The following is a 27,850-nucleotide window of genomic DNA, read 5'->3' as shown; positions in this document are numbered from 1 at the left end:
GTCAGTGGGGGGGTGCTGAACCTAATTTGTTTTCTTTGTCACTGCAAAGTTGAAAATGGCCTGAGATCTTATTTAATGCATTTTAATAAACACTTTAAATTAAATACAGACATTTTATGTAGTATGTGATATGATTTGATACAAAAACCTTGTTGCTGGGGGCATACGTTTGCAAAATTCACATGCCAAAGATTTTGCGTGTCATTTCCGTTGTTTTCTGTAGTGTCCGTAACGGTCTTGCTGTAACAGAAAGCTGCAGAATTTTTTACCATTTTTGGTGATTGACATGCATTGGTCCTGTTGGCTTCATGTAGGGCTCTAGTTACATATTCATACATCTTTAGTTGTTATGTTAATAGATATATTTGCAATATGTAGTGTCCGTAACGGGTGTAGTGTCCGTGACGTTATGTGTAACATTGTTCAAGTATATAAGCTATGTAATCTTTGATGGAAAGGACAACCAACTGTCAATTAATTAAGGAACTAGTATAATAAGCCGATACTATGCATAAAATGTTTTGTGAGCCCAATAATTGGAGCTTTAATGAAATTTTGTGTTTCTCTGTCTAATATCGGGGTCCCTGATAACGTGTCACATAACTAGAAGACCCAGCAAATATATGTAACTATACTCAATTGTAACATTCGACAGGGCACTTTATGGCATAACAGTTCGTTGCCCCATCAACATTTGCTTTTGAGGTGTTTTAAGTGGATCTATCCCGTTATATCTTTTAATGTAGTGTCCGTAACGTCAACAACCTAGCAGAATGGGGCATGTATAAAATGAGGTATATTTTCAAAACGGAAAGAGAATGCTACATGAAATTTTAGGTATGGGACCCCAATATGTTCAAGCCCATAATATCACAGTTTTGACCATTTTGGGTGACCTTGGGTTTTTTATTTTGGAACCTATAAGGTCCATCTGATCTTGGCTGACCCGAGTGTCAAAAAGCCAGGATCAGCTCTTCCACCAGTTTATTTCTCATTTACACTCCATTCTCCAAAACATTCATGTCAGATTATTAAAAAAAAAAAAGTGAATCAAGTAATCTGTATATGCAATTTAGTCTTTCTGCTGATCTTAGTCTGTTCCTGCCTTCATTTTAGATAACAGGACCACGTTAATCCAGTGTGAAGCGGGCTAAAAAAAATTAACAAATGAATCACACATCAACTCCATTTTAAATGTCTTCATTTATTCTCCGAGTTCAACGTTCAGACTGTACATACAGTAAATAGACTATAAAGCCAAAAGTTTGTGGACCCCTGACCAGCACACCAAACCGTTACCATAAAGTCAGAAGCGCACAACTGTATCGAATGGCTCTGTATGCGATCGCGTCACAATTTCCCTTTGGAACCAAGATGGCCGAACCTGTTCCAGCATGACAGTGCACAAACCGAGCTCCATGAGGACATGGAGCGGAAGAACTTTTCAGAGCCCTGACTGAACTCAACCCCACTTGAACACTGATTGCACTCCAATAAATGAGTTTCGAGTTTGTGTTGTAAAACCTTACGAATGGGGATTCGAATTTTGTCTCATGTTCGAGATATTTTCACTTCAGTCTTCAAGTCCAAAGCTTCGAACAAATACCATTATCAGATAATAGAACATTGTGTTACTGCTGATTGTGCAGTCACCCAACCCTCCTAATCAAGGGCAGACATCCGGCTACTGAACTCCAGGGGCGAGTATGTAATCTTTCCTTCACAAGCAGATGTATGCAATAATGATCACTTAATCGAGTCCCTTAAAGCAGATTATTTTAATGATTAGCTTCTATTGCCTACAGTCAGTCTGATTAGTTTACTGCAAACTAAACAGTGCTGGAGAGGATTTTAATTTTGCTGTGTTCTTCGGTCTGATTTGTATAGCATAGGAGTTTACTGGAATTTTACAAATACAATATGATGAGGCAATAATCATAATCAATTAAATTGTGATAAGTCTAGGCAATTATTAACTACACTAAGAAATCTCAAAGTTCCCTTTCTGTTGGTAAAAGCCTCAAACTTGAACAGTTTAATTCTTAACTGTTCAGATTTCAAATGCCAAAGCACTAAAATTAATTTTAAAACTAAATTATATTTATATCGACATGCTCACCTGAGTTGATCTATAAAGTACACTGAAACACAGCTAACATTTTTTTTTATTTATTTATTTAGTCGTCTTCGGAAGTACACGATATTAAACACGGTTCCAGCCATTGTGCAGATCAATCACAGGGCGTCTCACGCGACCGTTCAGAAAAGATAAAAGCTTCACATGTTGCATTCAGTGTTTGAAAACTATGGCACTGTTGCAATAAAATCTCACTAAAAGTTTGACTGAGGTTTTGTGTGTTTGTGTGTGTGCGCTATCTTGTTTTTCCTCGCAGAGAAAACCACCGAGTGTGTCCAACACGATCTCTGGCCTTGTGCATCACAGCAGACTACTTGTGAGCATGCTGTTATAGGAAAATAATCAACAATCCAGTTGCCTACTTGTATAACGGCATGCCTATGTGACGCATCTTTTTTTTTTTTTTTTTTTATCTGCCTCAAGTTACATTTCATATTGTGGAACGTCCGCGAAACACGTCTCTCACTTCCGTTCTAGCAGCTGTAAACAGTCGTTAGATTAATAATGAGCTGTTACTACAGAAACGATGACGCATTGCCTTGACAAGTGTATTAATATAAACCGGTCATTTATCGCTGCACCACTGTCGGGGGCGTGAATTCTCGATTCCGATGTGATTTTCTCTGAAGCTGTTAGAAGACCTGATATGAGGATTGCTCTGTGCCTCAGGTAGTTTCTCGATGAACATCACTGCTTCAGTTTTATCTCTTTTAAAAAGCAGACTGCCATAATGGCGTATGTCGAGACAAATAATGTACCTCGAAATGATGCTTTCTGACATCAGTATCTATCGCGCCATCACTCCGTAACAGTATAACTACCGTATTTCCAGATAAGAGGATGCTGACGTGTGTCCTGCCGTCGAAGCAGCACTTCAGCGCTGCCTTGTGGCGTACTCGAGTCTAGAGTTAGTCCCAGTGTTATGTTAGCACCTTCTGGTCTACCATGAAAACCTCACCAAAAATATAAGAATAAAATTAACTTGCGGTGTGTGTACACAACATTCTGCTTCACTGTAGAATTCCCAGCGCCTACTAAAGCATCATAAAAGTCCTATTTACTGGAAGATATGGTATTCTGGATACCTCCTGACTTGTTCATTGCAACACACTTCACCATGCACTTTAATTTACAACACATTATAAACTGATGAACATTTTATGGATAAGTATTAATAGTTTAAGGCCAAATACTGTGTGCATTTGCTTTGGAAATGAAGTTGAGTGGGTGTGGGCGTCAGTAGTGCGGCTCACAGTCCTCTGTCAGACTGTCGGTGATGTAGTTGATGTTCAGATGCTGCTGGAAGAAGTTCTTCTCCACAGCCATGTTCACGGTCCAGGCCACGACCTCGACGTTGCGCTCGGCCCAGTACTTCACCGTATCCCTGACACACACGCACACAATGATTAATACACACTCCCCAAAACTACTACTGTGGTCAAGTCCTGTAGTTCTGGTTACACTCAAACCTGTGAATTTGTACATGTTTGCATTGTAAATGAGCTTGTGGTACAAGACAAACCCTGTGTCTGAAATCGTTCACTCCTCCCTACACTACCGTTCAAAAGTTTGGGGTCACTTTGAAATGTCCTTATTTTTGAAAGAAAAGCACTGTTCTTTTCAACTAATCAGAAATCCACTCTATACATTGCTAATGTGGTAAATGACTATTCTAGCTGCAAATGTCTGGTTTTTGGTGCAATATCTCCATAGGTGTATAGAGGCCCATTTCCAGCAACTCTCACTCCAGTGTTCTAATGGTACAATGTGTTTGCTCATTGCCTCAGAAGGCTAATGGATGATTAGAAAACCCTTGTACAATCATGTTAGCACAGCTGAAAACAGTTGAGCTCTTTAGAGAAGCTATAAAACTGACCTTCCTTTGAGCAGATTGAGTTTCTGGAGCATCACATTTGTGGGGTCGATTAAATGCTCAAAATGGCCAGAAAATGTGTCTTGGCTATATTTTCTATTAATTTTACAACTTATGGTGGTGAATAAAAGTGTGACTTTTCATGGAAAACACAAAATTGTCTGGGTGACCCCAAACTTTTGAACGGTAGTGTATATAGACCCCTTTGCATGTTTGTAAACAAACCGACCGTTGCCAGGATGCGCGCGCAGCCTGGACCCAGAAACAATGGCGCTGCCCATAGACCGGCATTATGAGCTGTCAGATTATGCAAAACAATTGTCGTTACAAGATCGAGAATGCTACATAAATAAGTTAACTCTAACAAGTGGACATCGCCTACCGGATCCGCATTTAATTAAAGAGTGGACGGACGATGTTAGTAAGTTCCCTGGTATACAATGGCCAGATATATACTCGTACCTTATTGACAAGACTTCAGTGTACACCCACGAAAAACTTCGTGCCTACAAGTCTTTAGACGCATATGATTATGTGCGGGCATGTACGGAACGTGTTTTACACTGAAATTGTTTTAATCAAATTATGCCAGTGATGTGACGGCAATGTGGCTTTAGCTACAACAGCAAATCCCAACACTAAACAGCAATCTGCAGGAGGTAATGGCATGAAAGGAATGATAGTGTAAAGAGTGCAGCTAAGAGAAATCAGAGCTGCGTAAAAAGCGAGAGGCAGAGAGCAGAAATGAAACTGAATGGGGCGGGAGCTAGGTTAGGGCATTTAGAGTGAGGGCGCACAATTTTACCTTTCTATCCTTGCTTTAAAATTGTGATTTTCGGCGTACACAAATAATGATGGCACAAAATCTGGACTGCTTGAGTCAAGCGAGACCTCTCCTACGAACAAAATTGCATGCAAAGCTAAGTTAACATGCTAACAATATTCATTACATTGTGTAACTATGACCCAGCTAATCAGACAAACGTTACCAAAGTATTTTGCTGCATCAATAAAACGAAGACTAGAAAGAATAAAAAAGAAAGATTTAATAAATAGCCTGATCTTACCTGTGATGAAGTGGGCGCTGCATTTTTGATAGTGCTTTCATCCCAGTCTACACGTCTGATGGCTTGTAGTCATAGACGTCGGCAATTTTTTTTTTTTTTTTGGAATGGGTGAGATCCTGCTGGAATTCTGAACATTTTAACCCCATCACTGCTATGATTCTGACACCCGAAAACACAACAACTAGGCATTTCTGAGTCTTTTTTGGGTCCAGGCTGCGCGCGCAATTTCTGCTTTCGTATGAATGACGTTTACTGCGAAGGGGTCTATAGGGAATTACTATATAGAGGACTATATAGTGAGCTGATTGGTAAAATGAAAAAACGCTTTCGGACACTAGTCTGTCGCACGATTAAAACGTGCCAGATCGGCCGGCTGGTGGATTTTCAAAATAATAAACGCGTGCACGTGTTTTTGTGATGAATCCATTTTATACTGAGCGCATTTCACACAATCAATCCAAAGTACCTGCAGCTTTCAGTTCTTTTAAATCAAGGCTGAATACGTTCATTCTTCTTTGCTGCTGCCTTTTTATTAAATCACATTTGAGACTTTTGATTTCTTTCAGCGCGACCGCAATGCATGATGGGATATATTGCTTTGGTTAGTGACCATCGGTTGTACACTACTTTTCGTGATGCATTGTGGGATACTTTGAGTGCACTATATAGGGTGTAAATGATCCTCGCTGAGGTTTTGGACAGTGCTACAAAATGGCGTCCTCGCTATAGAGTGAGTAGGGAGCGATTTCGGACACAGGGAAAGTGTACTGTAAGTTGGAAATGAAATTACTCAGGTTTCACTGCTTAATCATCGGTTCATTAAATAAAATGGAGCACTCGTTCACGTTTGGGTCAGAGATTGTCGGAACGCTGGCTTCGGCTTCTCAAAATGATCATCAACACGTGACAACTAATCCAAGCTCAGGACTTTCTGTAATACTGAACACACTCACTGGGAGATGTAGTTTTTCTGCAGTAGGAAAGCCGACACGCCGCACAGTTTCCACAGCAGGTGGTGATGCGCCCAGTCCAGCAACACATCCAAGACCTGCATCCAGTGCTGTTTCCATGCCGACGAGAACCGCGGCGACCCGTCGCCAAAGTGACTCAGGCTCCACGGGCGGTGCGTCAGCGCCGTCATGACGTCTGGATCGGCCTGCCTCATCTAGAGGACGACACAGCGAGTTACCGTGAGGGTGTGGCTTATCCACATGATTGTCAGCTCTGAGAATGAGAACGGATTCCTTCACTTCACCACAAGCCGCTGAGGATAAAAAAAAAATCACCACTTTTTAAATATATTCATAGCTGTGTGGTTAAAAAGTGTTACCCTGTAAATGACTTTGGGCTCGAACGAACACACCACGCTGGAGTTGTAGAGCACCGGGTGTTTCTCATAGAGCTGCTTCAGAGCTGCTGCGGCCTGCGAACAGCAAAAAATAAAAAACACGCACCACCATGGAACCCTGTGTTCCAACACTGCTTTTAATACATCTCGCTGACTTTTTTTCTTCACAATTCAGGAGTTCAAGTCAGCGAAATAACTTGCAGCGGAAAAGGAGGAGTCTAAGAGTGATGGCAACAATAAAGCTTTTCTATGTAGGCATGGATTAAAGCAAAAAAAATTATTTGACTGAAAATTTACGGGGGGGGGTTATGGGTGGATTTCGATGAAATTCTGAGAATGGTTAACTTAGAACTAATAACGTATCAGTTAATTAATGGATTAATATATTCAATTTATTGCACTGGGGCGGCACGGTGGTGTAGTGGTTAGCGCTGTCACCTCACAGCAAGAAGGTCCTGGGTTCGAGCCCTGTGGCCGGCGAGGGCCTTTCTGTGCGGAGTTTGCATGTTCTCCCCGTGTCCGCGTGGGTTTCCTCCGGGTGCTCCGGTTTCCCCCACAGTCCAAAGACATGCAGGTTAGGTTAACTGGTGACTCTAAATTGACCGTAGGTGTGAATGTGAGTGTGAATGGTTGTCTGTGTCTATGTGTCAGCCCTGTGATGACCTGGTGACTTGTCCAGGGTGTACCCCGCCTTTCGCCCGTAGTCAGCTGGGATAGGCTCCAGCTTGCCTGCGACCCTGTAGAAGGATAAAGCGGCTAGAGATAATGGAGATGAGATTTATTGCACTTTCTTTCCATTGCTTCCGTATATTATTTTTTGTGGCAAACCACACAAATGTAAGCGCCTGGAATGTTTAGTTTTTTGCACCATGAACTAAACGGCTTTCCGTTTTCACCTATTTCGTACAGCCAAGCCCACCTCCACTTGTTTTTTTACACCTTTATCGATGGCAGACACATCAGTGCCTTCTTTCATGTAAAGCGCATCCATGCTGCCGAAACCGAAAGCAGAACGACATGCTCCTCTGTGCTCGACGTCAATATAGAAAAAAAGTTTGGATCTTCGCTTAAATTAAAATTATTATAATTTGACCTTACTTTGTGTTGAATATGACTTCAAAAACAGTTCAAGATTTTATTAAGAGAAATATTGTGGCCAACACGAGTGTTAAGTTACCTAAAAGATCGCGTGAAGTTGGCTGCTATCTACTTTGCGTTCGTTCTCATTTTCCTCCATCATTTCATAGGCCAGAAACAGATGTTTTGACGTAATTTAACTTAGTAGGCTATGATTATTATTTAACCGCAGTCTTCTAGACATTTTGACTGTTTGGGGCATTGAACGCTGGTGTATGATTTTCAGGGAATAAAGTTTAGCGCGTGTCGGAACATCATTGCGCTCGCAGCCTCCAACTCCTCAAACGTCCTTTAAATTGTGATATAACGTAGGCTATAAGGCACCGTTTTAACATACCTTACACACTGGCCTAACGAAAATAATAATTGTTGGGGCGTCTGCTGATTTGTTAGCTATAAATTTAGGTCTAATTACTTCTGACAGTCTGCAAGCATTGCACCGTCGGGTCTTCAAGTCTGGCTGAAGCAGAGGAGCGGGCTTTCCGGGGTTTTTTTCGTTTTTTTTTTAACATGCTCTATTTCTATATGTCCAGGTTTGAACCAAGTCATTTTGGCGAGATTTAATTTAATACAAAACAGAAATTGTCAGACACGAGCACGCCAAGCACATGGGAATGTATTTTGCCAATTTTGACAGCGCATGTTTTTTTAATGCCGCACTGTAGACAGCGAACGTTTAAACATGATCAAACATAGGAAATGAACAACACAAAGCATGGCTCAAAAACAAAAAAGTTAAATAAACCCTGCTGATAGTTGATGGTGTTGCAACACATCAGTGTTATAACCCAATCTCTACCCAACCACCCGTCATTTTAATTCTCCTCGGATCAGCACCGACCTCACATTTGGCCTTGAGAGAGTTCAGTTGACGGAAATCCGTCACACGACGGAAAACTTTAATCCATGTGTAGGGCAAAGATTCTGTCATTATACTGTACACCTTTCTAGATATTTCTTTAATGGCATGTAGCAGATGATCTTATCCAGAGCGACGTACAACGTACCCAGAGCAGCCTGGGGAGCAGTTGGGGCTCAGGGGCATTTCGGCCATTCCTGCTGATCTAGGGAATCAAACCCGCTTCTCTAACCATTAGGTCGTGGCTTCCTTGATTCTCGATCGCAGTTTGTGAATATTATAGATTTTAATCCTAACATAAGAATATGGACACAATATGGTTATTCATTTACCAAACAATGTAGTTATTTTATATTTTACATACTTAATTTCTATATTTACAGTAATTTCTCATTGTAGAAATTGCACTTTCATCTACACTTTTTTTTTAAAATTATTGCTGTCAGGATACTTCTCTTGGTATCGGATCAATAAAAAAAAATCATCCAATATTTCTTAGTGCTTGACTAAATTTCCTTTAGTGAAGTGTATTGTGTGTACCGCCACCTGGTGGACAAAAGTCAAAATGTTTAAAGTTCACCTGCTGCTACTGAAAAGAACGCAATCGTTTTTACCAACATTACTCCATAAGTAAAATGGTCATGATGGAAGAATGTGAAATACACGTGGTTGTCGTTATTGTTTTATCGTCGAGGCTTCGTGACGGTCTACGTCGCTCTGTGAGAGAAAGCTATCAGCACTCACCATTTTATTGGCAGGTAGTCACATGACCTAAAGACTTCTGACTCATTTCTACTCCTGGAGTTGGAACGCACACTTTCGCAGTGTCTGGCTGTTCAATTGGTCGGCATCTGGCCGATGACCCTACCTCATCTGGGTGACCTTTGACATCAAAGTAGATGATCAGCTGGTGTTTGATGCATTCCTCCACCGCCTCCAGCAGAGTCGGGACCTTCTCTCCATGGAAACGATCACTGAGGAAAGAACAAAAAAAAAAAAAGAACACGCAGCTGATTATGTTGGAGGTTAGTCAATGTCACGCCCAGCCGCGTGAGAGCACACATGCGGATGTTAAGCATTCTTCGCTTTAATCATGGTTTAGGATTAAATCTGAAAAGCTCGATGAGGAAAGATGATGAAATCCTTTTCATATGGACATCAAACCCTTGTCTGATTATAGCCACACCCCCAGTACAGCTTAGGGCTGTGATCGGACGGTTGTCGCTTTTCAGTGTGGCACGCCTGCAACACGGTGATGAAGGCGAAACGAAATGCAACGCAACAGTGAAATTCCATAAATTCTTAAAAACCAAACCCCTGCTGAGAAGTGTGTTTGGCTGTCCAGTGTAAATATCTAAACACGCGTCTGTCTGTCTGTCTCCTACCTGAGTCTATGTTTGGCAGCTGCATCCAGTTTGCTGATCTCCGAGAAACGCATCTTGCTCAGTGGTCCCGATCCATTGGTGGTCCGGTCCACGGTATCATCATGCATCAGGATGGGAACGCCATCAGCAGTGAACTCCAAATCCAGCTCCACTCCTGTCGCGCCGTTCGCACTGGCCTAGACGGAAACATCAGGGAAAGAATACGACACTACTTCCATATGGGCCACCGTCCTGTGAAGTCCACCATCGCCTTCCTTGACACATTGCTGAACACAGTGGTGTAACCGTGACACAATTCAAAATGCGAACATCTGCGGGTGTCAGGCAGGCGTAGGTCGCGTTAACCGACAATTGTCCGTCATTGACGGATTTTTTTTTAGCTATGACGGAAAAATCTGAAGGCCGTCGGTCATTTTGACGGATGTTTACCGTTACCATTACCAATAACAATAATAGCCTAATAATAAAACATAATGAAACACACAATTGAAATGATTGGCAAGTTGTGGCAGAGTTTTCTTACATACAGTATACATAGTCTTCACTGCCGTCACTTTCAATCTGAGCCGACGTTGCGGCAGTCTTGATGTTCAGTGCATCGGCTGCTCATGTATACACTGTAGCCACTGCGCAAGGCTGTTCCCCCCCCCCCATCGCGCTCCTGACCGCGCTACGACTTTTCTAACCACTAGCACAGTGAGATGGATTAATGTTTCCCTTCTCTGCAGAAGACACGTCATTTTTGCTATTAAAAAAAGAGATGCATTGGGTTGTTTGTGTCGTTTCCCTGCCTGTACGTCTTAATGCAGTAGCGCTCATTTAGGCTAGTTGTTTTCTTGTTTTTAAAATGAAACAAATGCCGATTTATTGTATTCTTCCCCAGCAAGCTTAGGAACATCACTGCTCGAATATCTGCTAAACTATCATTTTAATGAGAGCACGGGTAGACAAACTAACATTTAAAAATAACTTCGTTTTATTTAAGACTTTCCGTGTCAGCCCACCAGCGCTCGAAACTAACGGTGTCCCGACGTCCCGGGGACCATAAAAAATGTCATCGGGACACAAAATTATCATATCTGGGACAATCCTGGGACAATGGGAAAAAAAATAGATCTAGAAAAAAAGTTCTACATTAATATTATTTACAAAGCCGTAACATACGTAGACATTCACCTAATTTGTTAATTTTAAAATGTTAGCAGCGAAACGTACATAGTAGCTACACTTTCGATGCACCTGCATCCGTAGGCTACAGAGCAGCGCATTCTGTTCTAGAATCTTCGGCCGGAGTCCGCATTGTATGGACTTGGAATGGAATTGCTACCGCACACGCTGCGCCGACTCTCGCCAGAACAAAAATGCTGAAGTGGTTGAAGCGGACCGACCGCGGGGAAGAAACTGAAAGGCCAGACATAACGTCTCCGGGACCTTCAGGATCCAAAGTGTCATCGCCTGGTCTGCAGGCAACGCTAGCAACTGAATGAACTTAATGAACACTGTTAGACACGTTATAAAATACAACAGGAATGATGTGGATGATATTGACGGAAGATACCGTTCAACAGAATAAGCGAGTTTTCTTGGTGTCTTTCTAGTTCAGAAAGTTTAGTCAGTCAGCAGCACAACTAGGCTCGGACCTGGCACTATGCTGATGTTGCTAACATTTGCACCCACGCTTCGGCAGCGAAAGTTCATAAGTTGGATAACGGAAAGTTCATAAAAATGGGTAACAGTCTCATCTCATTATCTGTAGCCGCTTTATCCTGTTCTACAGGGTCGCAGGCAAGCTGGAGCCTATCCCAGCTGACTACGGGCGAAAGGTGGGGTACACCCTGGACAAGTCGCCAGGTCATCACAGGGCTATGGATAACGGTAATGGTGAAAATTATAAGTTGGCCTTATAAGTGCCAACAGATATTCAAGGTATAAGTAGATGAAATGAACATAAAAGGGGTCTTATTTTCAACTAAAGTGTACTGCAGATGTAGGGAGTTGAAACATTTTCTGAATGAGCTAGTTGGCCCCTTTAAATAAACGGGTATCTATTCATACAGTGAAATCGCCAAAGTTTAATAAACTGAAAATGCAATAACTGTAATTTTGAAGTAGATGATGTATTGGACATGTGTCGCTTGTGTCTTGTGACTTATTGTAAAAATGATATAAAGGGTTCAAAATCGCATAGTTACAAATATAATAGTAACTTCATATGACAATATTAACCACTGGTTATTTCAGAGAGGAAAAAAATGGGGACACTATTGCTTCCATTCGGGACAATACAACACAGAATTCGGGACCACTGGGGGACACAAAGACAAAAAGTTAAATGCGAGCCCTGCAGCCCACTACGGGTCACCGCGGGGTGCAGCTGCACCACTGGTGCAGAAAGACCGCATGCTGCAGGATTTCCTCCCTATGAAGAGAGTACTAGCAGGGTCGGGAAATCCAACTTTCAGAGGCTCTTGCCGGCTTCTGATCACTTCCCTGGGAGAAATGTTTCCCGACTTCAGAACTTTGGCTGAAGTGGCGCTGGTTATTCCAGTCTCCAGTGTCGCAGCAGAGCGCGGGTTCAGCCTTCAGAATAAAATTAAAACGTCAATGAGAAGTCGTCTGTCCGAGGTGAAGACGCAAAATGTAATGACGATTGCCTCGGCAGCAGTCTCCATTGACGACTTTGATTATGCACAAGCGAGCTCCCAATTTAAATCCATGCGGGCCAGAAGGAAGGTTTGAGCTCACGCAAACAGGTCAAACTAGATTGTCACTTAGGTGGGGTTTACATTAGAGCGGATCATCAGATTAACATTTTTAAAACGATTAACATGCACACAGCAACACCAATACACGATTCGCCTGCACACAGCAACGCCAATACACGGATACGCTCGGCTCCGCAGGCATCCTGCACTCCAAATCACTCCGCCCTGAACAGCGAGTGCCCTCTGGAGGGTGCGCACTCCGGCCCTGCGCAGCTCACAGAGCGCGCGAGTGAAGCGCACGAGCAGTGATTCGGGACTGAGCCGCTGTGTGTGTGATCCCAGCGCAGATCACTTACCACTTGCAAGTGGAAGGATGGCAAGCCTAAAGACAATCATAACTACACAATGGGCAGTATTTGCATCAGTATTTGCAGTATTTTCATACTTTTATACTCTTTAATGAAAGGTGATACAAGGCGGAAGTCCGTGCCGTTTTTCAGCAGTCGTGTCACATGACCAACGCCAGCAAATCAGGAAGGTGGATGTCACAATGACGTTGTCCAATGACGACGCCAGCTAGAGCTCAGCACAGCGTATCCGCGTATTCTCAATGTTTACGCAGCACCGGAGCTGACACGATCTGGATTGAATACGTGGACCCTGGCGGATTCCCGTTTCCCGGCGTTTCAATGTAAACGGACAGTGCATCCGCGAAGAAAACGAGACAGATACGGTCTAATGTAAACTTGGCCTTAAATCGTTGTAGTGGACTGTTCATATTTTAACTGCAATTGTCTTGCTACGTTGTAAAATAACATTGTTCATATGCCCGTTAAGGCACAACAGCCGCAATGTTTCTAGCGGAGGGAAAATGGGTTCACAAGTGATCGAACGTCAGAATCTCTGTTCATCTTTTTGCATCATAAATACATAAATGATTAAATAATACAAACTTGTTCTGTGAATTAAATTTTAAATGAAAATGAGTCCATGAAAACACAAGTTATTAAATATATAGCATTTATAGCCTATATACATTGTCATTTAAAAGTTAAAATAAAATGACATAATAATGGACAATGACGGAATTTTTACGACCCTGTCCGTCAAAATGACGGACAATGAAAAAGTCTAACGCAACCACTGGTGTCAGGTGAAGTGTTCATGAGGAAATACAGGTTCAGGTTTCTTTAGAACAAAGTTTAAAAGACATTCCTGGGGATGAAAATCAAACAATGGTGGTGTAAAGGATTGTTGCTGCTTCACAGCTCCAGACTCTCCAGTTCGAGCCTAAGCTTAAGTTACTGTCTGTGTGTGAGGCACTTATGGAAGATGAATGAATTAATTTCAGCTTGCTTTATTATTAGACTCTCTTACTATCACCATCTTTAGATGTGCCCCTCCCCCAATCCGACATTAGCGACAGAAAGGCGAGATGCCCGAGGGGACTCACCATGATTATTTCCACCTACATTTTGAAAACATTTTTCAAAATTGAGTACGTGTTGGGGGCGGCACGGTGGTGTAGCGGTTAGCACTGTCGCCTCACAGCAAGAAGGTCCTGGGTTCGAGCCCCGTGGCCGGTGAGGGCCTTTCTGTGCGGAGTTTGCATGTTCTCCCCGTGTCCACGTGGGTTTCCTCCGGGTGCTCCAGTTTCCCCCACAGTCCAAAGACATGCAGGTTAGGTTAACTGGTGGCTCTAAATTGAGCGTAGGTGTGAATGTGAGTGTGAATGGTTGTCTGTGTCTATGTGTCAGCCCTGTGATGACCTGGCGACTTGTCCAGGGTGTACCCCGCCTTTCGCCCATAGTCAGCTGGGATAGGCTCCAGCTTGCCTGCGACCGTGTAGAACAGGATAAAGTGGCTAGAGATAATCTCATCTCATTATCTCTAGCCGCTTTATCCTTCTACAGGGTCGCAGGCAAGCTGGAGCCTATCCCAGCTGACTACAGGCGAAAGGCGGGGTACACCCTGGACAAGTCGCCAGGTCAGCACAGGGCTGACACATAGACACAGACAACCATTCACACTCACATTCACACCTACGCTCAATTTAGAGTCACCAGTTAACCTAACCTGCATGTCTTTGGACTGTGGGGGAAACCGGAGCACCCGGAGGAAACCCACGCGGACACGGGGAGAACATGCAAACTCCGCACAGAAAGGCCCTCGCCGGCCCCGGGGCTCGAACCCGGACCTTCTTGCTGTGAGCCGACAGCGCTAACCACTACACCACTGTGCCGCCGGCTAGAGATAATGAGATGAGATAATTAAGGTGTAGAAGAGGAGAAGGGAGGAGTTCCTGAGCATTCCAACATATTTGCTTGCTCGGCACACCATGTTCTACACCCCTCCCCAAATACAAGTATGTCTCGCGAGTTCAAACATTCAAACATTTGGTCTAATTTGTTTTTCAAAAATCTAACCCCGAGCAGGTCTGGAGGGTTAGGTGTTTTGTTTTTTTAAAAGAAAGTAAATGGTTTTGAGCTTTCAATTGAGGTTTGGTTTTTTTTTTTTTTGCAATTCCTATTTTATGAACCGTTTGAAGGATCTTGTAGATTTGTGCCAACAAGCCTTCCCTGTCGGTTTTGTTGGACAATTCTGCTCTTTCTGACTGAATAAATCTTGACTGTATAAATTAATAATAATGATAATTTGTTTATATAGTGCTTTTCACAGACCCAAGGTCGCTTTACGGGGGGAGGAATTGCGAAACTAAACGGAGGAGGAGGAAGAGATGTATTAATGGAAAAATCTTTAAATCAGGTTTGAAGGTTGAGCAAGAACAACAGTCACGGAACAAAAATCGAAGGAGAGAATTCCAGAACTTGACGGCCATGGCACTGAAGGACCTGCCTCCTACAGTGGACAATCCGGTACGTGGGATAGCAAGTTAGTTACAGGAAGAGGATCTGATAGAACGAGAGGGAGAGGAGGGGGTCAGGAGCCAGGTTATGTCGAGCTTTAAAGGTGAGAAGCAGCATTTTGAATTGTGTCCAGCAGGCTTGTAGGACTCGAGTCCAGGACTCGTGCCCTAATTTTAAGGACTTGTGACTCGACCTCGCCTTGAGCACTGATGACTCAGACTCGTGCATTAACTGCGTTCGGACTTGTAAATTGGAGACGAGGACTCTTTTTGTAACATGCCATAATTTGGCATATGATATTTATATCGATATTAATTTTGTGCAAGAGTGTCACACCTGCGTGCCTTGGTGCGTGCATCAGAGAGACTCTCGGGCGTCCGCCAAGCGGACTCTCGCGTGTGGCAAATCAAGCCTCCACGAGCCCGTTTAAAGCATCAACAAACCACGGGACCTTTAAGTATGAGTAATTGCTTTCTTGATCACCTCTTTACTAAAAACACCTACAAAATAAAACATACCACTGCTGCGGGCACCCCACCCCATGGGAGTCGTGCCCATGGTGGTCATGGCCCCAAGGAGCCGTGGTGGGTGTCCCTTATTTTCATTTCTGAATGGTGGCAACCCTAGGGACAGGACCGGTGAGTAACCAGTGTGGGGTGAGAAATCTGGCTGCTGAGTTTTGAATGTACTGTAACAACATTCTTCGGAGCAGGAACTGATGAGAAAGGAGATCTTCGTGGTCATGAAGCCTTTCCTCTGTGATGTTTGTCGGCTGATGGATAGGATTTAGAAGTAGATCTGTGCTCAAGAGAAATTAGGACGAGATCTACTGTAGGACCCTGATACTTGTACTCCACGAAGACAGGTTTTGGTTAAATTTTATTCCTAAGAGGGAACCAGACCACCCCATATAGCCCCGCCCCCAATCATAAACATCCCTGATTTATTCTCCACAGGTTGAAATGATGGAACACTTGTATGACTCTCACTTGTCTTATGGCTGCTATGGTGTTCTCCGGTGCGTCGTGACTTCCGGCCCGGTGAGCCACCACTGACACGCCGCCGGGCGCGAGCCTTCCGGGCCGCATCACTTGCCTGGCGCGGCTCGCGGGGACTTGTGGGAACCGGAAGATCGCCAGGAAGAGGTAGAGAATTCCAGTGAGGCTAAGGGAGCAGACCGCGCTCCTGGTGCTGACCAACACCAGCACAAACAAAGCCGAAAAGCAGGTGGCGTCGTCTCCTAACTGCAGCATCATCTCCACAGTTACAGGTTTAATTCGAAACGGAGTTAAAAACTAATTTCCGGCGGTCGGAGCTCAAACAGAATACCTCAGGACTCGAGTGTGTTCTCATTCAGCCTCGGAAAAAGGACTAGCTGGAGGCTAACTTGGTGTTTTTATGTTGAACAGAAACTGCAAACTTAACCCTAAAAAATAAATAAATAAATAAATGTCATTGGCTGTGACGGCTGGTTTAGCTGAGCAGCGCGCATGCGCGGGCCACGCAGCTGTATAGGTCAGGTGGTCTTCACTTCCGCTCCTATATGTGCTCGCGCGCAAACGGTTTCCCATCAAACCCGAGGAATAATAGCGGTATAGTTATTTCTGTTCCCAGCGGTTTGAGCAGTGGCGGCTGGTGAGTGCCAGTAGAGTTCCCTGCCTAGTCCAGTATAAGCATTCAAATGAACAGTCAGAAAATGACAATTCCACAATAATAATTTAATTTCCTTCTCAAAATCAGCAGTTTCACAGATAAAGTAAATTAACAATCTACAGCTATATTCGGCTCCATTTATGCTTTGGAAAGGAACGGTTTCAAATACAATACTCAAGTTCTTGAGAGAAGTTTACAGCAAGGGTATGATTTCAGCTGAATCTATACAAATCAACTGTGTGAGAGAGGGAGGAAGGTTTCTAAGGTGAGTGTGGGACTGAGTGAGGTGGTGTGTGTGTGTCTGATTCTAAGGTGAGTGTAAGATTTCTGTGTGAGAGAGTGACTATGAAATGAGGTGTGTGCAGGGGGGTAAAGTAGGACTAATTCACAGGGTCCTGACTACAGGGAGGGCCCCTGGCTGGGAGGTCCCCAAAAGGAGTCTATTTTTTCCCCTTTCGTTTTTTTTTTTTTCTCAATAATGTCAATATATGTTGGTATTTCATGCAAATTCAATGTTCTCTGGGAATACATCGGTTGAAATGTATGTCCCAGCCTGCAAATAGTACCTCTATCAGACACCCCCATTATTAATGCACATTGGTTTAGTCCGCCCTCTCGCGGACTTTTGATTGTATGCGCAACGGATTTTTTCATGCTTCGGCATGAAACGCAGCAGACAGTTCTTAGCCAACAAGGATCATGTCGTCAAAGAAGAAATCAGGCTTTCAGAAAAGAAAGGCAAAGGAAACAAGATGAAGGAAAGCAACTGCTTACTGATTTCTTTCCCAAGAAAGGTGAGCCCAAATGTGAAAATTAACAGCAGCTAACTGGTTATCCCATTCAGTTGCATACCACCGTGATAGTAGCCTAAATCAAATAATTCGAAATGAAATAATCTGTCATTTTGTAGGCTACCACATAATTGTGATAGAAGCCCTATTCTTGTCTTAAATTTATTTTCATAATTACTATTATAGATACAGTGTGTCCCAAAAGCCTAACATAGGGTCGATGTTGGTTCAAAATGTTGTCCAAATATTAGGAAAGCTAATTTATAAAATGAATCCCACTCAGTTTCAGAAAATGTCACAGAACGTTATGATGCCCCAGCCGCAACAGGTGTCAACAACTTGAGAGAAGGTGAGCCTATCTTAGCCTAGATATAAGGAAAAGCACACTATTGAGGTATTTCACCTGACGTCACAGGGTCACGTGACGCCCCGGTGTCCGCCATTTTGGACGGCAAGCTAGCTAATGTCAACAACAGTAGCTAGTATGTTACTGTAGCAATGTTTACGTTCAGTCATTTGGACGACTGTTAAAACCTTTCAGTCTCAAGTTTTTCCTTTACTGGATTTACTAGTTTACTGAACCAGCCAGCCCCGGAGCGCTAGCTAGCCGGCCAGCCAGCCCCGGAGCGCTAGCTAGCCGGCCAGCCAGCCCCGGAGCGCTAGCTAGCCGGCCAGCCAGCCCCGGAGCGCTAGCTAGCCGGCCAGCGAGCCCCGGAGCGCTAGCTAGCCGGCCAGCCAGCCCCGGAGCGCTAGCTAGCCGGCCAGCGAGCCCCGGAGCGCTAGCTAGCCGGCCAGCCAGCCCCGGAGCGCTAGCTAGCCGGCCAGCCAGCCCCGGAGCGCTAGCTAGCCGGCCAGCCAGCCCCGGAGCGCTAGCTAGCCAGCCAGCCAGCCCCGGAGCGCGCTCAGTAAACTAGTAAATACAGTAAAGGAAAAACTTATAACGGGCCATGTCTCAACAGACTAAGAAGTTATTTCAATGACATTTAATAACATTTTGTTTATCCTGAGGACCGAAAGTAAATGAAAATGTGAACAAATCTTAGCTGTCAGTGAACAATCCTGGTGGAAGCAGGTAAACGTCGTTCTCTAAGCCTGCTAACCTCAATTTTTGCAAATACCTCTCCCTCTGCTCGCCCTGTAAATGCCCTACGTCGCTGGATAGTGAAGGTGTTTTCTGCATCTCGCTCCTTTTTCTTTTATGTTTTTCGTTTGTCGCCTTCCTCGCATTCAAACTGATTCGAGCCGTGCCGTCCAAAATGGCAGCATCACATGACTTGGTCACGTGAGTGAAATACCTCAATAAACCTTCTCCACCGGTGTGCGATGCCGCGCGCCCTCCTCAGGGGTGCCGTAGAAACGTGGCTGACACTAAGATATAAAATGAAATGTAATCTAAATGATTCGGCCACAACATCCTTAACAACAATACCACAACACCCATTAATGAGGTCAAGAGATTGTCTTCTTGTCCACATCAAATTTGTAGAGTCTGTCCTCGTTACCTTATGAATGTGAATCGACGTCCATCAGCTGCCATGTCAAGGCGGCGGTGCGAATGGGCAGCGCAAGGAGGAAAAAAAAAACAACTTCCAATCGCGAATCGTTCTGTCATATCAAATAGACTGCATGCTTATATCTGTATATATTTCATGGTTGTAGAGGGCCAGTTCAAAATGTTGTACTGCCTCTGGTGTTGTTAATTTTATATATTATGAATAAAGAAAATGAAACAAAAAACTGTGCATGTGCAATATTTTCTGAGGAATCAATGCAATTGCAGCGGGGGGGGTCCACGGAACTGGTGGTTCCTGGGGCCCCAAATTTGATGCTACGCCCCTGGGTGTGTGTGTGTGTTCTGAGCTAGGTGTATTTCTGTGAAACGAGCAGTGATGGGAATAACGGCGTTAGAAATAAACGGCGTTACTTTTTTTAGTAACGAGTAATCTAACTAATTACTTTTTACATCGTTATAACGCCGTTCCCGTTACTTACAATAAAATGCTCTGCGTTACTTTATTAAAGCTGTTTGGCAGGGAGACGCGAGACAACGGCATAGTCAGCCAATCAGAGTAGCTTTGGACAACATACGTAGGTAGGCTCCGCCTACTGCACTACTGCGCGCTCTTTCAATCAGAAGACACAGCGATGGCGAGCGGTCAGCCCAGCACTGCGCTTTCACACTGGAAATACAGCCATTACTTTTCATTACTTGAAATAAAAGGCAAAAATGTCTACGTGCAATGCACATTATGTCGAGGAACAAAGCGTTTGTCCTCGTCAGTGGCCAGTAATTAGTAACAATTTTAATAACTACAAAAATATATTAAATTTGATAGATGTCTTATCTCACATTGTCCCACAAAAATATTAATGTAGTGTAGATAACGTTACTAACTGGTTCTGTTAAGTGTCCATTTCAGTCATTAAACACATTTAACATTTACTTTTATTATGATTACACTAATTGAAATTTTTTTTTTGGGGGGGGGACACAAAATGTAACGGAATAATTACTCTCCCTGGTAATTAGTTACTTTTATGACAAAGTAACTCCGTTACTAACTCAGTTACTTTTTGGGAAAAGTAACTAGTAACTATAACTAATTACTTTTTGAAAGTAACGTGCCCAACACTGGAAACGAGACAGTGTTGACACTCTTGTTGTGAATACAAACTATGACAAGAAAGATGTGTGATTATTGTCCAATATGAACCAAAAGTCTAGTTTTGAACATCAAAGACAGAGAGAGAGAGAGAGAGATGCATTTTCTGTAGCAGGGGCGAAATTTCCAGCGCCCCAAAACCATTAAATTCGGCGATGCTGATCGGCCAAATCTCATCTCATTCTCATTATCTCAAGCCGCTTTATCCTTCTGCAGGGTCGCAGGCAAGCTGGAGCCTATCCCAGCTGACTACGGGCGAAAGGCGGGGTACACCCTGGACAAGTCGCCAGGTCATCACAGGGCTGACACATAGACACAGACAACCATTCACACCTACTGTCAATTTAGAGTCTGATCGGCCAAATATTTATGATTTTTCCCGAGCAACCGTACACGATTGGCTATTCCGCTGCACTTCTGGGGCGCTTTGCCGAGCGCCCAAGAAGAGAAATGATACGCGTCTGTCGGTGGAAATTCACCATTGAATGAGAGTCAGTTGGTGGAAATGTTGTTTAAATAATTCAGATCGCATGTAGGCACACACTATTAAGTAAAACTGACATTGATGATAAAATTTGTAAAAATATATATCGATATAGGGCGGCACGGTGGTGTAGTGGTTAGCGCTGTCGCCTCACAGCAAGAAGGTCCTGGGTTCGAGCCCCGGGGCCGGCGAGGGCCTTTCTGTGCGGAGTTTGCATGTTCTCCCCGTGTCCACGTGGGTTTCCTCCGGGTGCTCCGGTTTCCCCCACAGTCCAAAGACATGCAGGTTAGGTTAACTGGTGACTCTAAATTGAGCGTAGGTGTGAATGTGAGTGTGAATGGTTGTCTGTGTCTATGTGTCAGCCCTGTGATGACCTGGCGACTTGTCCAGGGTGTACCCCGCCTTTCGCCCGTAGTCAGCTGGGATAGGCTCCAGCTTGCCTGCGACCCTGTAGAACAGGATAAAGTGGCTTGAGATGATATGAGATATCGATATATTTTATATTTTTTTTCCCCTCCACATCTGGGAGGGCGGTGCCCGAGCGCCCCCTATGAGCCAGCCGCCACTGGGTTTGAGAGAGCTAATGAAAGGCTGTAGTAATCTACACGAGGTTCTTAACCTTCAACAGACACTTTTTTTTTTTTATTTAGATGGAATCCAGTTTATTAGTTATAATGTATTAGAAGATGCCTTTATAGCAAAAGAAAAATAACTCCTTCAAAGATCTAAACTGGAGTAGAGCTTGGCTTGTCCCATTTAAAATTTTAATTTCTAACAAAATCAGAGAATTACATCTTAAACTATTACATAACATCTATCCTACTAATGCATACACTACCGTTCGAAAGTTTGGGGTCACTTTGAAATGTCCTTATTTTTGAAAGAAAAGCACTGTTCTTTTCAATGAAGGTCACTTTAAACTAATCAGAAATCCACTCTATACATTGCTAATGTGGTAAATGACTATTCTAGCTGCAAATGTGTGGTTTTTGGTGCAATATCTCCATAGGTGTATAGAGGCCCATTTCCAGCAACTATCACTCCAGTGTTCTAATGGTACAATGTGTTTGCTCATTGCCTCAGAAGGCTAATGGAGGATTAGAAAACCCTTGTACAATCATGTTAGCACAGCTGAAAACAGTTTAGCTCTTTAGAGAAGCTATAAAACTGACCTTCCTTTGAGCAGATTGAGTTTCTGGAGCATCACATTTGTGGGGTCGATTAAATGCTCAAAATGGCCAGAAAAATGTCTTGACTATATTTTCTATTCATTTTACAACTTATGGTGGTGAATAAAAGTGTGACTTTTCATGGAAAGCACAAAATTGCCTGGGTGACCCCAAACTTTTGAACAGTAGTGTACATCTCCAGATTTTCCGATATCGATGACAGCTGTACCTTTTGTTTAAAAAAAAAAAAAGTATCATCCATTTATTTTATAAATGCCCATTTTGTATCACCTTTTGGAAAGATTTGGGAAATTTTTCTTTTCGCTAAAACTACAGTCAAGTATCATTTTGATGAGAGAGTCATTATTTCTGGCACTTTCTCGTACAATAATACATTTAACACAATCTCTTTATATTACTAGGTAAATTCTCATCTCATCTCATTATCTCTAGCCGCTTTATCCTTCTACAGGGTCGCAGGCAAGCTGGAGCCTATCCCAGCTGACTACGGGCGAAAGGCGGGGTACACCCTGGACAAGTCGCCAGGTCATCACAGGGCTGACACATAGACACAGACAACCATTCACACTCACATTCACACCTACGCTCAATTTAGAGTCACCAGTTAACCTAACCTGCATGTCTTTGGACTGTGGGGGAAACCGGAGCACCTGGAGGAAACCCACGGGGAGAACATGCAAACTCCGCACAGAAAGGCCCTCGCCGGCCCCGGGGCTCGAACCCGCACCTTCTTGCTGTGAGGCAACAGCGCTAACCACTACACCACCGTGCTGCCCCTAGGTAAATTCCATATACGTAAAGTCAAAATGTCCAAGGCAACCCCCTCATTCCCATTATTTTTAATTGAATTAAAATATATTTTGAGTCTCTGTCACATATCGAATCCAACAAAAAGTGCTGATCAGCTATTCAATTTTGTTCAAATCACATTAAGTGAAATAGTCTGTCATTTCAATTCGCCCTGTTTTATGTCTCCTTTTCTTTAAACTTTATTATTTTTTTATTTTATTCACTTATTTATCTTATCACCCCTATTTTTTTTCTATATTACTTATTTTTTTATTTATGCCTTTGTCATGTATTGGAATGTCTGTCACTTGTTCTGACTGTTTTGTTGTTGTATTGTCTAATCTTAAATTAAAAATAAAAAATAAAAGTGCTCACGTGCACCCTATGTAGTCCACTATGATGATCAGGGAAGATGTCAAATAAGATAAAATAAAAGTCCCTTGTATTGTGAGAAATAAACAATGTGTTCCTTGTGATTGATCAATAATCATTTCTGAAAATAATTCAATTAACATTCTATTAATTTTATTAGCTCTGTGTAGATATGGATTGTATAGCTACTTGGACTTTTTTTTTTTTTAAAACTACACACACTGAATATTCTTTTTAAAATTTCATTTAGCGTCTTTTATTCTGAAGACTGTTGCGTCATGTCTTGCTTCACCTTGCAGAGTTGAACTGGTGAGCAGCGAGCAGGCAGGTTATTGGAGCTCGACGATGAAAGTGAACCCTTTTGTGAATCCACAAACGTGCAGAGAGCCAGGGCCAAACACCTCCAGAGATGTTAAACACTCCAGTGAGGATCACACAGCAGCTGCTCGCTCGGGTAATCATCATCATCATCATGATGTCAGGAAGAGAAGATTCTGTCATGCTGTTATAGGAAAATAATCAACGGTGTGATGAAGCCGAGATACTCTTGCAGCACGTGCCCAAGTGTTTTACTCCTCTTGTATAACAACAGTTACAAACTTTTCTGTTATTATTAATCATAAATATCAATGCTCTACTTTTTGTCTCTTTCTAGTTACATTAAATGTTAAAGTGCTGAACAATATCATGTTGCGCAGCTCTGTTGATTTTGAGTCCTCATGTGCTGATGGTTTATCTCTCTCTCCTCCCCCCTTTTTTTCCCTTTCCAGCTGAGATCGCTACATTTGATCCGTGTGACCGTATCATTAGTGGCCCCCGGAATCCGATGCTGCCGTCCATCTCGGGGTGTTCATCAATTCTTCCATTCTCACACACGGACATGGACAACCGGGCGGCTTATGTGGGCGAGTTGTCCAGCCAAGTGGCCGTCCCTTCGTTCACCGCAGCATCAAGCTATCATTCCTTTATCAGACCTCGTGTCACGAAAGTACACCTTAATTTATGCGTTCCCCGCCATCCGAGTACTTCGTGCACTCTCCAGGCTCAAACTGGCTCAAACCGGCATCACCAGTGCCCTTCTGCCTACAGTTTATTATTTCTACCTTCAGGGCCAGGCATCATTCAGTCTTCTGACCTACACCACAGGCATTGCTGTGTTCGCCGCCATCATGCTCTACACCATTAGCTACTACGTCCAGCGAGTGGTAGGCATGATGTACCTGGACCCCACACACACCACGTTAAAAGTGGCTCATTTGTCTTTCTGGGGCCACCGGAGGGACATACATCTTCCCATATCGGACATCATGACTCTGGGAGACACAGGAGACTCACCAGGAGAAGTTATATTAAGGCTGAAGCGCTACAGCTGTCCAGACACACTCTATTTCTCCACCAGGCTGGGGCGTGTGCTCGATAAAAACGGGTTTGAGAAAGTGTTTGGGACTTTGTCGTAAGATTGTGTGTGTTAATTATGTCTGAAATGATCACGCATTCAGATTTACAGTAAAGATTTATTCACTTCCACTCTGGTGTGTCCAAAGTTCTTCGGTGCTTCTCAGCAGTGTACCAATAATCTTGATTAATGACTTTCCCTCACTACTGTGAAGTGTGTCACCTACGTCGCACAGCTTTCTTCCTAATATGGATGGTCTGTTCCCTTTAAAGTTTTTGTTTTTTTTTTTAACTTGGTTTTGATCTTCCCATCTCTGTGTCCAAATATTTACAAGGGACAAAAAAAGATTGAAATCAGTCCAGTATTGAGTGAAAATGCTATAACTGGCAATTTTAAAATGATTATACAGTGTAATTCTGTGGAGCAATCATCCATGTCAGAGTAAACCGCTTGTTTTGGCCACTCATAATGTAATTAGAAGTGCTTGACACCATGGAAAGGATCCCGAGAGATCCACCTGTTTACTTCAATAACTGGAAAGGAACTGTTGAAACTGTATTTCTTTACTCATCGTTTTATCTTTCTCTTCTTTCGGTATCTGACACAATAATGCTCCATTCAGTGCCTGTAGCCAAGGGAGTAACTTTGATTTTGACATTGGTGGGGACACAAAAGTGATCCAAGGCAGAGCTTCTGAAAGGTTTTTTCCATTAGCAATCATAATTTCATGTCATGCAGATCTTATAGATTAACGAGGGCAGCCATGGCCTAATGGTTAGGGAGTTGGTCTTTGGATCCCAGGGTTGTAGGTTCAAGTCCCACCCTTACCTCTCCCTACATCTCCATCCATGGTTGAAATGCCCTTGAGCAAGGCACCTAACCCAACATTGCTAGAATCTGATGATTTATTACTTTTAGACCACACAATTCCTAATTTGTGTTTAAGCAGTCGTTCTGTCTCTTCCACAGAAATGCATGAAAATAAGAATTAAAAACTTTAAGCATTTTTAGCATTAAATATTGTTTTTGTCTTTTTTTTTTAATTCAATATCTGTAGTGTTTGACATTGGATGGGGGGGGTGTCTCAAAATTCACTGACTGCCTTACTGAGACACTCATAAATAGATGCTACTGGTGGCATTTTCTATTCTGTAATTAAGCTCAAATTTAGTTAAAATATTTGGATATATAACTTAGTGATTGCCTATTATAGCATGATTATGATTACATTAGTATTGCATTTGTAGTATACCCCCCTTTTTTGTCTTTTTGTTGCCCCTCCATTTTCCATATTATTATTTTTGTTGTCTGTTTCTGTGTTCGTAACGTGTGTTATGATTTTCACTGCAGATGTGCTTGTGACTTTTTATATTCATGCTGCAGTTACCAATATTCGTCTGTAGGTGGCAGTAAAGGACCATGGATTTGTCGTACCTAGCCTAGTAGTAGTAGAAAGAGGTCTCTGTAAAACGGTGAACGCAGCAGACTCAGCGGCTGTCACGCTGTTGATTCTGAAATGCAAGTCACACATCTGCATGGCCATGCAGTAGCCTACATCTGACTACTTACATTCTGTAAAACCATTAGGTCTATAAATTTAACATTCATTCATCGAGGATATTATCTAACACCAAGTTACATTGCTCCAGCATTCCTTTTCTCTGCAGCTATGCAGTAGCCTAGCTCTGATGCGTCCTGTCACATTGTTAAACCTGCCTAAGGAGCCGCAGCAATACTTTTATGAAGGGTTTCCATACATCAAAAGGATTTTGTTGAGTTTTTAAAGCTCGACGGAAACCCTGCACTTACATTCTTGACTTTGAAGAAGAATGAACGAATGTCTCGTTTCTTGGGAGGGGGGCCGTCATCCATGGTACTCAAGTCAGCATGCGAGTCGTAGGGCAAGCATGTATGGACATCGAAGTCCAGCTCAATTTGTAGGCTGACAGAGAGTGGGGGGGGGTAGGTCAGGTGTGTACGTGTGAGATACGGGGGGTTGATGGGCGGGTAGTCACGGCTGCTGTGGGAAGTGTGCTGCTTTTACAGCAGATGGAGTGACAGCTGGGATAGCCAACCATGTAAGTTAGCGAGAAACAGGTAGCTAATCAGAGAATGTATATCTACGTTAGAGGGGGGATTATTAGCAGTGTCATACATTAAACCCTTTGTGTGCCATATAATCATTGCTCAGGTTAGGACATCGGTTTTATTGATCTTGATTACACAGTAGCGGCTGAGTATTGGTAGGGACACGTCCCTAGCGTCCCTACCCAAAATGATGCCCTAGCCTGTAGCCGATTATCGCATGGGGGCTGTTTTCTGATGTTATACAGAATTTTGGAAGAAGTCTACTTCCAAAGTCATGCTTGAATGTTTACCTGATTATGACAGCATGTCTGACAACCAGTGTTGTTGTCGAGTCACTGAACCTCAAGTCCAAGTTCAGTCTTGAGTCCCCAGTGTTCAAATCCACGTCATGAAAGAAAATGTCGAGTCCGAGAACAAGACTCCAACGGCACCTGTCGCTGCCTTTATGTGAAAGCGTCTCTGCTACTGTGTTGGATGAACGTTCCTGCTCGACTGCCCCATTTTAGTTAACAGGCTACAGATAAAAAGCTTGTTCATTGCTCAATAAGCCCCTCCCACTATCAACAGGGCAAATAACGTGAGAGGGTTAACATTAGCTAGTTCATTGCTCAGCAAGCCCCACCCACTATCAATGAACATAGCATATCACTTCCTTCTCTGGGTGGATTCTTGCCAAATGACGACTGAAGTTCGAGGTTGTCCCCGTCGTCTCCTCGATAGTTCTTCTACATATGGAACACACAGCAGTGCTTCCCCCCCACCACCACTGCGCAAGAAGTCTGTATAAGCAAAGCGGACAATCCTAGGGGTGTCCTCTCCAGGCATTTTAGTGCCATTTGACGTTAGTTTGTTCCTGAACATGACGTATGAACAGGTGAATTGCATTCTCTTGCACAAAATTAGTATAAAAGTTAATGTACAGTGGTGCTTGAAAGTTTGTGAACCCTTTAGAATTTTCTATATTTCTGCATAAATATGACCTAAAACATCATCAGGTTTTCACACAAGTCTGAAAAGTAGATAAAGAGAACCCAGTTAAACAAATG

At 43.1% G+C, this 27,850-nt stretch overlaps 2 protein-coding genes across 7 annotated transcripts; one reads left to right on the top strand and one right to left on the bottom strand.

Annotated features, from left to right (window-relative positions):
- Nucleotides 1-1,184: 1,184 nt before the first annotated feature.
- Nucleotides 1,185-16,838, bottom strand: gde1 (glycerophosphodiester phosphodiesterase 1). Of its 2 annotated transcripts, none has more exons than XM_060911385.1 (6): nucleotides 16,368-16,838; nucleotides 9,807-9,982; nucleotides 9,290-9,395; nucleotides 6,408-6,500; nucleotides 6,031-6,242; nucleotides 1,185-3,521 (listed from the first exon to the last, which is right to left on the bottom strand). In XM_060911385.1, exons 1-6 carry the CDS (start codon nucleotides 16,632-16,634, stop codon nucleotides 3,374-3,376), a joined length of 1,002 nt encoding a protein of 333 aa, XP_060767368.1. In that variant the 5' UTR covers nucleotides 16,635-16,838; the 3' UTR covers nucleotides 1,185-3,373. The 2 variants fall into 2 exon arrangements, with proteins under 2 accessions (XP_060767368.1, XP_060767369.1); XM_060911386.1 differs by lacking the exon at nucleotides 16,368-16,838 and adding an exon at nucleotides 15,897-16,352.
- On the top strand, nucleotides 15,448-25,675 carry tmem186 (transmembrane protein 186). Of its 5 annotated transcripts, XM_060911394.1 has the most exons (4): nucleotides 17,773-17,825; nucleotides 18,106-18,171; nucleotides 23,620-23,774; nucleotides 24,091-25,675. In XM_060911394.1, exons 3-4 carry the CDS (start codon nucleotides 23,730-23,732, stop codon nucleotides 24,775-24,777), a joined length of 732 nt encoding a protein of 243 aa, XP_060767377.1. In that variant the 5' UTR covers nucleotides 17,773-17,825; nucleotides 18,106-18,171; nucleotides 23,620-23,729; the 3' UTR covers nucleotides 24,778-25,675. The 5 variants fall into 5 exon arrangements, with proteins under 5 accessions (XP_060767378.1, XP_060767374.1, XP_060767375.1 ...); XM_060911395.1 differs by lacking the exons at nucleotides 17,773-17,825; nucleotides 18,106-18,171 and adding an exon at nucleotides 15,448-15,481; XM_060911392.1 differs by having other exon boundaries at nucleotides 17,739-18,171.
- The last annotated feature ends 2,175 nt before the right edge of the window (nucleotides 25,676-27,850 follow it).

This window comes from Neoarius graeffei, chromosome 27, assembly GCF_027579695.1.
Source record: "Neoarius graeffei isolate fNeoGra1 chromosome 27, fNeoGra1.pri, whole genome shotgun sequence".
Taxonomy (NCBI): domain Eukaryota; kingdom Metazoa; phylum Chordata; class Actinopteri; order Siluriformes; family Ariidae; genus Neoarius; species Neoarius graeffei.
The sequence above is the reverse complement of the archived record's forward strand: the minus strand, read 5'-3'. Positions and strand labels throughout refer to the sequence as shown.

Bases quoted from the DNA above. Each gene is read 5' to 3' on its own strand.
- gde1 (XM_060911385.1), bottom strand. From the start codon at position 16,634: ATGATGCTGCAGTTAGGAGACGACGCCACCTGCTTTTCGGCTTTGTTT. The intron at 9,983-16,367 runs GTGAGAGTCATA...GTTTCCGTCTAG, and splicing joins CCATAGCAGCCATAAGACAA to GCCAGTGCGAACGGCGCGAC. The intron at 9,396-9,806 runs GTAGGAGACAGA...TTCTTTCCTCAG, and splicing joins GCTGCCAAACATAGACTCAG to TGATCGTTTCCATGGAGAGA.
- tmem186 (XM_060911391.1), top strand. From the start codon at position 17,694: ATGAAACGCAGCAGACAGTTCTTAGCCAACAAGGATCATGTCGTCAAA. The intron at 17,826-24,090 runs GTGAGCCCAAAT...TTCCCTTTCCAG, and splicing joins TGATTTCTTTCCCAAGAAAG to CTGAGATCGCTACATTTGAT.